The sequence below is a fragment of the Lepisosteus platostomus genome, chromosome 6 (assembly GCF_059453375.1).
Source record: "Lepisosteus platostomus isolate fLepPlt1 chromosome 6, fLepPlt1.hap1, whole genome shotgun sequence".
In the NCBI taxonomy this organism is placed as follows: Eukaryota; Metazoa; Chordata; class Actinopteri; order Semionotiformes; family Lepisosteidae; genus Lepisosteus; species Lepisosteus platostomus.
In genome coordinates this window covers 11,635,460-11,644,947 of record NC_142616.1, presented here as the reverse complement: position 1 = coordinate 11,644,947, position 9,488 = coordinate 11,635,460, and the positions used below count along the sequence as shown (strand labels likewise).

The following is a 9,488-nucleotide window of genomic DNA, read 5'->3' as shown; positions in this document are numbered from 1 at the left end:
AGGTTTATTCCAGGCTGAAAAGAGAAGAAAAACACAACGTTTCAGCCGTGGAGCCTTCTCACAGGGAACAAACCTCTTACTTGAGTCTTTAGTGATTATTATTATCAGATTAGAAGATCAGTGCAGAAGCAGTACTGCCAGCCCTTGTACATGCAGTGGGATTATTATTATTATTATTATTATTATTATTATAGTGCTGTAACAGTTCTGTCTGCAGTACAGGACTTCTGTTTTAGAACGATGATCCCCAGTGATATTGGGGTGTCCCTCTCTTTCGAGGCAGGGCCCGACGGGGAGATTCTGGGGGTGCTGGATTTCTGGGTGAGGCTCTGGCCGCCCCTGGAGGGGGCAGAGGGGCCAAGGGACCCGGGGTACCTGTCCTACCACACGCTGGGCTGGCCGGACAGCGGGCCCCAGGTAACCCTGCTAGCGCTGGGTGGAGTGGTTTGACTGGTAATCAGCTCGCAGACTGTCAGTGTCGGTGTGTCTGTCAGAGTGTTAGTGCGTCAGTGAGACTGTCAGAGTGTCGGTGTGTCCATCAGAGTGTCAGTGTGTCAATCAGTGTGTCAGTGAGACTGTAAGAGTGTCAGTGTGTCAATCAGAGTGTCAGTGTGTCCATCAGTGTGTCAGTGAGACTGTAAGAGTGTCAGTGTGTCCAGAGTGTCGGTGTGTCCATCAGTGTGTCAGTGAGACTGTAAGAGTGCCAGAGAGTCTGTCAGAGTGTCAGAGTGACTGTCAGAGTGTCAGTGTGTCCATCAGAGTGTCAGTGCGCCAGTCAGTGACTCAGTCTCTCTGTTTTCCAGGAACTATTTGACTTCTCCGGCGGAGGGATACCCAATGAGCTGGAGGTTGTCATGGAGCACTGCCATGGCCTGAGCGCGCGCTGGCCGGGACTACTTCCCGATGCATATCTGATGTACCGGCTCTATGACCTGCCCCCACACACCTCTCCCATCATCCCCTGCTGCGCGGACCCCGTCTTCCACGACCGCGCCCGCTTCCCGCTGGCCGTGACCCCTGACCTGTGCCGGTACCTGCAGGGGGCGTGCCTTTGGGTGTACGCGTTCGACGATGGGGACGGCCCGCCCCCGCCTCCGGCCTACCTGGGCAAGACGCCCGTCCCGCTGCGCCCGCTGGCCGCCGGCCGGCCCATTAGGGGTACGGGGCGCCGCTCTCTCTCGCCCGCTTACACCGGCCCGCCGGGACGGGGGGACATCTTCACCTCCCTGATTCCACCTGACCGGTCTCCTCCTGGCCCCCCCGCCTCCCCCAGGGCAATAACCTGGGGTAACGGGTAGCTATCAGACTGAAGCCCCCCACTGAGCGCACCCCTCTGTAGAGCTGTGACCCTGGGCTGACCCCTGCTGAGCCTGACGCCCCAGAGGTGACTGGAGGGGGGCATGACTTGGGAGACCGTGGCTGGCTGGAAGTCTAAACACCCTGTAACACTGCTGGAGCTCAGGACACCGGAAAACACTCCTTGTGTGTCTCCTTCCCTTTAGGAAACAAACCTCATGTGTCTCCTTCAGTGTGGAAAACGCACCCTGTGTGTCTCCTTCAGTGTGGGAAACGCACCTCGTGTGTCTCCTTCACTGTGGGAAACGCACCTCGTGTGTCTCCTTCAGTGTGGGAAACGCACCTCGTGTGTCTCGTTCACTGTGGGAAACGCACCTCGTGTGTCTCCTTCCCTTTGGGAAACGAACCTCATGTGTCTCCTTCAGTGTGGGAAACACACCCTGTGTGTCTCCTTCAGTGTGGGAAACACACCTCGTGTGTCTCCTTCAGTGTGGGAAACGCACCTCGTGTGTCTCCTTCAGTGTGGGAAACGCACCCTGTGTGTCTCCTTCAGTGTGGGAAACGCACCCTGTGTGTCTCCTTCAGTGTGGGAAACACACCCTGTGTGTCTCCTTCACCATGGGAAACGCACCTCGTATGTCTCCTTCACCGTGGGAAACGCACCTCGTGTGTCTCCTTCACCGTGGGAAACGCACCTCGTGTGTCTCCTTCACCGTGGGAAACGCACCTCGTGTGTCTCCTTCACTGTGGGAAATGCACCTCGTGTGTCCCCTTCAGTGTGGGAAACACATCTTGTGTGTCTCCTTCACTGTAAGAAATACACCCTGTGTGTCTCCTTCACCGTGGGAAACGCACCTCGTGTGTCTCCTTCACCGTGGGAAACGCACCTCGTGTGTCTCCTTCAGTGTGGGAAACGCACCTCTTGTGTCTCCTTCAGTGTGGGAAACGCACCCGGTGTGTCTCCTTCAGTGTGGGAAACGCACCCGGTGTGTCTCCTTCACTGTGGAAAACGCACCCTGTGTGTCTCCTTCACTGTGGGAAACGCACCTCGTGTGTCTCCTTCAGTGTGGGAAACGCACCTCGTGTGTCTCCTTCAGTGTGGGAAACGCACCCTGTGTGTCTCCTTCACTGTGGAAAACGCACCTCGTGTGTCTCCTTCAGTGTGGGAAACGCACCTCGTGTGTCTCCTTCAGTGTGGGAAACGCACCCTGTGTGTCTCCTTCACTGTGGAAAACGCACCTCGTGTGTCTCCTTCAGTGTGGGAAACGCACCCTGTGTGTCTCCTTCAGTGTTGGAAACGCACCCTGTGTGTCTCCTTCACTGTTGGAAATGCACCCTGTGTGTCTCCTTCACTGTTGGAAATGCACCCTGTGTGTCTCCTTCAATGTGGGAAACGCACCCTGTGTGTCTCCTTCACTGTGGGAAACGCACCTCGTGTGTCTCCTTCACTGTGGGAAACGCACCTCGTGTGTCTCCTTCAGTGTGGGAAACGCACCCTGTGTGTCTCCTTCACTGTGGAAAACGCACCTGCTTTGTTTGCAATGCTGTCTATTAGTTTAGTTCCCGAGATGTAAGAACCGGTCGGAGAACGGGGGGTCATGGTTCCCCTGTGAAGAGAGAAGAGGGACCTGCATGGACCCTCCCAGCAGGAGGAGCCCCCGAGGGGACGAGGACAGGCCTGTCGCCGCCGCAGCATCCTCGCTGGGGTCACACGCCCCCTTCGGGACTCACCTGTGTCTCCCTCCCGCAGGTGACTTCGTCCTGAGGGACGCCGGGGGGCAGCCTCGGGGCACCGTCAGGGTGTCCCTGCGCTGGCAGTGCCCCTTCCAGCCACCGGGGGCGCCGCCGGGGCTCCGAGCAGCCGCAGCAGCTGGGACCGGAGGCCTGGAGAGGGCAGGCCCAGCGCAGACACCGGTCGCCAAGCCTCGGGTACGAGAGAGAGAGAGAGAGAGAGTGCACTGGAGCGTACGAGTGTGTGTCACTGTGTGAGAGAGTGTGGGAGTCTGGGAGTGTGTGTCAGTGTGTGGGAGTGTATTGGTTTGTGGGAGTGTGAGCTGGTGTGTGAGAGTGTGCAGTGTTGTGAGGGTGTGCATCGGAGAGTGTGAGAGAGAGAGAGTGTGTCAGAGTGAGAGAAAGTTGGTTTGAGAGAGTGTGTCAGAGTGTGAGAGAGTTTGTTGGTTTGAGGGAGTGTGTCAGAGTGTGTGCAGGTGTTGTGGTGCGCAGAAGAGTGTGAGAGTTTGTGGGAGTGTGCAGGAGTGTGCGCTGGAGTGCACTGGTAGTTCAGGGGGGAGGTGGAGATAACCTGTCCTTCCTTCTCCCTCTCAGATGAAGCTGGCGAGCGGCTCGTCTCAAACGCATCCGGAGCGCAGGCAGACTCAGACACAGGTCAGTGTCCAACACACGCACACTACACACAGTACACACGGGCACGGCCGGGAGGGGGGGTGCAGAGAAGGAGTTTGAAACGGGGGTGAATGAGGGCGAATTGTGGTTCCCAGGCAAGGAGTGAGCAGGCCTGATCACTCCTGTGGTGTGAGACCGACTCGGGACAGATCTTTCCCTCTCTCTTGGATTAACGGACCCTCTCCGTACCCTCCACCCGCCAACAGGAAGTGGCAGAGGTGGAGCAGGAAGTGGCAGACGTGGAGCAGGAAGTGGCAGAGGAAGCAGCCATGGAAGAGGAAGCGGCACAGGAACAGGAAGTGGAGGCTGAGCACTCTGGGAGGAGTCAGGAAGCAGGAAGTGAGAGAGGTGTGAATGTTGTCGTTTGGAAGTGTTGTGCCTTGTGAAGCTCCTCTTATCATCATCTATTGCGTTTGTGCAGCAGCAACACAAACGCACTCTTCTCACACCCAGTGTGTTTGTGTGTGCCCATGGTGAGCTGTGTAACCACAGTACCACACACAGTGACAATACCACAGTAACACACACAGTGACCATAACCACAGAATGACAATTCATAGATACGCACACACAGTGACTAAACAACAGTAACACACTGTGGCCAAACCACAATACACACACCCTGTTACTATACCACAGGAGAACAACAACTCACAGTAACACACACACTGTGACAATACCACAGTAATACACCACCATGATCAAACCACAGTAACACACACAGTGACCAATCCACAGCAAACACAGGAGAACAACAATGCAGCAAAAATAAATTCAGTCTTCTGTCTTTAAAGCTCAACTGGACAGTGACATCACTACAGAGTCTGGCGAATCACAGCCTTCCACTGACAGTGATGTCATCATCATCCCCCGCCCACTCATGCCGGCCAAAAAGGTGAGAAGATAGATAGATAGGACTTTATTAACCCCGTAGGGAAACTGATGCAGATGCAGAAGGACAGAGACAGGGACAGACAGATACAGGGAAACACAGATGGACAGATAGTAGGACAGATGGACAGGTGGACAGACGGACAGACAGACTGACTCACAGATACATGGAGACAGACAGTGAAATGAGCTTTCACAGGCAGAAAGACAGGCTGAATGTCAGACTGACTCACAGACAGAGACAGACCGACCAGGAGACCAACAGACAGACAGAGAGGTCTAAATTAAGGGAATAAATATTAATTACCTCCAGGCCTCTCACAACACGAAGAGACAGAGGTGTCCCAGCAGCCTCAGACAGCTGCTTCTGCGCTCATATCAGCGTGGTAGACCTCCCTCTGGCCAGCACATCAGAGGACAGTGTGTGTGTGGGGACGCAGCCCTCACTATAGGGGCTGTGCCTGTCCTCTGGACAGGGGCTGTCCACGGAGTCAGTCCCTCTTCTATCCCACCTCGTCCCAGGCCGAGAAACTGCGAGTGGAGATCCTGTCCCTCACCTTTGACCCCACCTCTCGTGTGGCGCTGGACCAATCGGTGCAGCGCATCTACGTGGAGTACCGCCTCCTGGGCGTCCCCATGGAGACCACCGAGACTCCGATGTCGCTACGGAAACCTGCTGCTGGAGAGGAGATACACTACAACTTCACCAGAGGTGAGTCTGTCCATCCCAGCGCCCGTCTCTCTCTCTCTGTCTCTCTCTCTGATGTGTGAAAAACATCATTCTTGCTCCTCAGGAATATCGCCAGACTAGGTCTGGTGTTGTCTCTCACTGGAGCTGAAAAGCTGGACACCACACTTGTCTTTTTCCAGAATCGACCGCGGTAACTCTCTGCTCGCTGGGGTGTCTAAATCCACAGTGAACAAACTCCAGTCTGTCCAAAATTCGGCTGCCAGAATCCTGACCAGGTCTAGTGCAAGTGATCACATTACTCCTGTCCTGGAGTCCCTGCACTGGCTCCCGGTCAAGTTCCGTGTGGACTTCAAAATCCTCCTGCTCACCTACAAGGCTCCGCATGGTTTGGCACCTCAGTACCTGTCTGACCTACTATCGCCCTACTCCCCACCTCGCAACCTTCGCTCTTTACTTCTGGGCTCCTATCTGTCCCCCAGAGCTCTGGCGCTCTCTCCCCAAGGATATCAGAGAGTCAGCGTCTCTACACCCCTTCGCATCCAGACCAGACCTCTCTGATCAGAACGGTCTTGACCTGGTCAGCGTCTGTGTCCGCTCCCCTGCGCGGCAGGGGGACCGGGTGTCCGCTGGCTGGCCCAGTCCAGTCCAGCCCAGTCCAAAACACTTTATTCCCGGGTCAGATGAAGCAGCAGCAGCAGGCGGGTCGACATGCGGCACCGAACGGAGCTCGGAAAGACAAGTTCCCCCGGACTCGGCTGTCGGCCATTGGCTTCACTTCCTGTCCTGAGACACTGGAAATACTGGACCTGACCCCCGCGTGTCTCTCACTCTCGCACACGGCTTTCTGCCCCCCGGGGGGTCCCGGCCCGGAGAGCTCGCCCTCAGCCAGGCGGCTCCAGGCGGGACACCCCGCCATCCTGTCCTGATCCCTCCGTTCGCGGGCGTTGCTGTTCCCAGGGGGCCACAGACAAAACCTCAACAGCGGCGTGGCGCAGAGAGGACCGTGTTCGGGACAGCCAGCGGACAGCCCGGGGGACTGATCGGGGGTCAATGTCTCCGGAGGTCTTTGGGAATGTTTGTACAGCAGAGGGGGGGGCTCTGCCCACTAGACCCCACTCCTGTCGGGGTCCCGGGTCGGGAACGCAGCCAGATTGCCCTCTGTGTGTCTGGGATGTGGACGGGGGAGACGCAGACCCCGGTCTTCCTCAGGACCTGCAGGGTCTGACAGGCTCACTGGTGTTCAGAGCTCAGGGCTGCAGCACACAGGAGGAGGTTACTGTATTAACCCCCTCTCTCCCTGTCTCTCTCCTTCTCCCCGTCTCTCTCCTTCTCTCTCTCCCTCTCCCTGTCTCCCTCCCTCCCCCTGTCTCTCTCTCTCTCAGTGATCTATGTTGACCGTGTGCAGGACGCAGCCCTCAGACAGTACCTCTACACCATGCTGGAGGGAACTGACCCCAACCAGGGCAGGTGAGGAGGGGGGAGGGTGAGGAGCAGGACGAGAGAGAGACACAGACGCTGGGGCCACAGCTCCTGTCCCCAGGCTAAAGAAACTCAATCTCTACACTTGCTCACATGGAGGAGACTGACCCAGCTGTTCAGGCAGACCGGAACGGGGCCTTGACAAAGATGCAGAGGCCACCAGTGGAAACTATAGCGAAGTGCATTTGAATTAGAAGGCACTTCTTTACACAGAGGGTGGTGGAGGTGGGGAACAAGCTGACCAGCCCTGTTGTTAAAGCCGATACCCTGGCTTCTCTCCAGACACAGCTGAGCTAACCCTAACCTTATCTCAAAGGTGTCCTTCACACACGACATCCTTTTCTCACAGGGGAGAAGGAGAGCTTGTGGGCAGGACACCAGCCCCTCACAGGACACACAACACACAACACACACACCCTGGACAGGACACTAGCCCCTCACAGGACACACACACACACACCCTGGACAGGACACCAGCCCCTCACAGGACACACACACACACCTTGGACAGGACACCAGCCCCTCACAGGACACACACAGACACCCTGGACAGGACACCAGCCCCTCACAGGACACACACACACACACACACCCTGGACAGGACACACACACACACACACACACACACACACACACACACACACACACCCTGGACAGGACACCAGCCCATCACAGGACACACACACACCCTGGACAGGACACCAGCTCCTCACAGGACACACACAAACATAAATACACTTGGATATGGGTAATGATCACTTGACACCAGCACTATCAGCAGAGGGACAAACCAATCAGCAAGAACAGTGACTCATCCTCTGTGAGCTCTGACCAATAGCGTCTGCCTATCTGTGCCCCGCCCCTTCCTGATCACACAGGTTAAAGTTCACAGTTGTGAGCGAGCCAATGGATGAACAGGAGGAGGAGTGTGTGGACATTGGCCACGCCCACCTCAACCTGCAGGAAGTGCTGCTGACAGGAAGTGATGTTGTGGAGAGGCAGATCGACAGTAAGGATCTCCTTCTCTTTACTGTTCTTTCATCTGTCTCTCTAGTTTCCATCACATGTGCACTGATGATTGAGTGAATCAGTATAGTATGAACCCCTCTCTCTCAGTGCAGTGTTAATGTACTGGAGTGTCCAGTCAGTGTGTCTGTATGAACCCCTCTCTCTCAGTGCAGTGTTAATGTACTGGAGTGTCCAGTCAGTGTGTCTGTATGAACCCCTCTCTCTCAGTGCAGTGTTAATGTACTGGAGTGTCCAGTCAGTGTGTCTGTATGAACCCCTCTCTCTCAGTGCAGTGTTAATGTACTGGAGTGTCCAGTCAGTCAGTGTGTCTGTATGAACCCCTCTCTCTCAGGGCAGTGTTAATGTACTGGAGTGTGCAGTCAGTCAGTGTGTCTGTATGAACCCCTCTCTCTCAGTGCAGTGTTAATGTACTGGAGTGTCAAGTCAGTCAGTGTGTCTGTATGAACCCCTCTCTCTCAGTGCAGTGTTAATGTACTGGAGTGTCCAGTCAGTGTGTCTGTATGAACCCCTCTCTCTCAGTGCAGTGTTAATGTACTGGAGTGTCCAGTCAGTGTGTCTGTATGAACCCCTCTCTCTCAGTGCAGTGTTAATGTACTGGAGTGTCCAGTCAGTCAGTGTGTCTGTATGAACCCCCCTCTCTCTCTCTCTCTCTCAGTCGTCAGTGTGGATGAGCAGAAGGAGGTTGTGGGGAAGCTGAAGGTGTCACTGGAAGCAGCACAGACTCTGACTGGGATATACTGGGAGTACAAGAAGCAGGGAGAGGCAGAGGAGGAAGAGGAGGAATTTGAAAATGGCAGAGCAGAAGAAGATGGGAAGGAAGACTTTTAACGACAGTGGGGGCAGTGTGCCTGGACCCGGGTGCCGAGCTGCAGGAGAGCGCCCTCTGCTGGCTCTGGGCTTCCCTTGTCCAACCCCAAGCACCAACAACCTCCACACGCTGGCGGCAGCAGGAGAGAGGTGTCTGCACCGTTTCTCAGAGTACATAAGCAATAATAATAATAATAATAATAAAAAATAACAACAAGAACTTACACTTCTACAGCTCCTTCCTGGACCCTCCTCTTGCAGCGCTGTCCAGTACTGGGGACCCCCTCCACCCCCCCAGTGTGATGATGCTCCAGCTCTCCGTGGGGAGGAGAGCAGAGTGATGAGGCCAGTTCAGAGAGGGGGGTGATCAGGAGGCCACAACTGGTAAAGACCAGGGGGAGTCTGTCCAGGACACTGGGGTCACACCCCTCCTCTTTCTGAGAGACACCCGCTGAACTTCTGTGGGCTGTTTCTGTTGTGGCTGTTTGTGAGCTGCAGGGTACAACAGGGTCAGCACCTTGACCACCAGACCAGCTGGCCTCCCGGTACAACAGGGTCAGCACCTTGACCACCAGACCAGCTGGCCTCCCGGTACAACAGGGTCAGCACCTTGACCACCAGACCAGCTGGCCTCCTGGTACAACAGGGTCGGCACCTTGACCACCAGACCAGCTGGCCTCCCGGTACAACAGGGTCAGCACCTTGACCACCAGACCAGCTGACCGGCTCTGAACGCATTATCTCCTGCGCTCAGGTGTTGCTCTAAAGACAGCTGTGAACGGACTTCATGAGGGTGAGCCGCTTTTATCGAAACAGATTTCGAAATTCAAAGCGTCTGGTGTCAAAGTGCCAACACGCAGCCGGAGCCCTGCTTTCCGAGAGCTTGTGTTGG

General features: G+C 55.7%; 1 protein-coding gene across 1 annotated transcript in view; it reads left to right on the top strand.

Annotated features, from left to right (window-relative positions):
• Window positions 1–8,791, top strand: part of rpgrip1 (RPGR interacting protein 1) — a 25,296-nt gene extending 16,505 nt beyond the window's left edge. Inside the window, exons 17-26 of the mRNA XM_088638155.1 lie at window positions 284–417; window positions 804–1,158; window positions 3,047–3,225; window positions 3,622–3,681; window positions 3,906–4,047; window positions 4,494–4,594; window positions 5,113–5,302; window positions 6,664–6,748; window positions 7,639–7,769; window positions 8,445–8,791. Coding sequence (XP_088494281.1) covers window positions 284–417; window positions 804–1,158; window positions 3,047–3,225; window positions 3,622–3,681; window positions 3,906–4,047; window positions 4,494–4,594; window positions 5,113–5,302; window positions 6,664–6,748; window positions 7,639–7,769; window positions 8,445–8,617 — 1,550 coding nt within the window. The 3' untranslated portion in view covers window positions 8,618–8,791. The remainder of the gene's footprint in view (window positions 1–283; window positions 418–803; window positions 1,159–3,046; window positions 3,226–3,621; window positions 3,682–3,905; window positions 4,048–4,493; window positions 4,595–5,112; window positions 5,303–6,663; window positions 6,749–7,638; window positions 7,770–8,444) is intronic.
• Window positions 8,792–9,488: the final 697 nt, after the last annotated feature.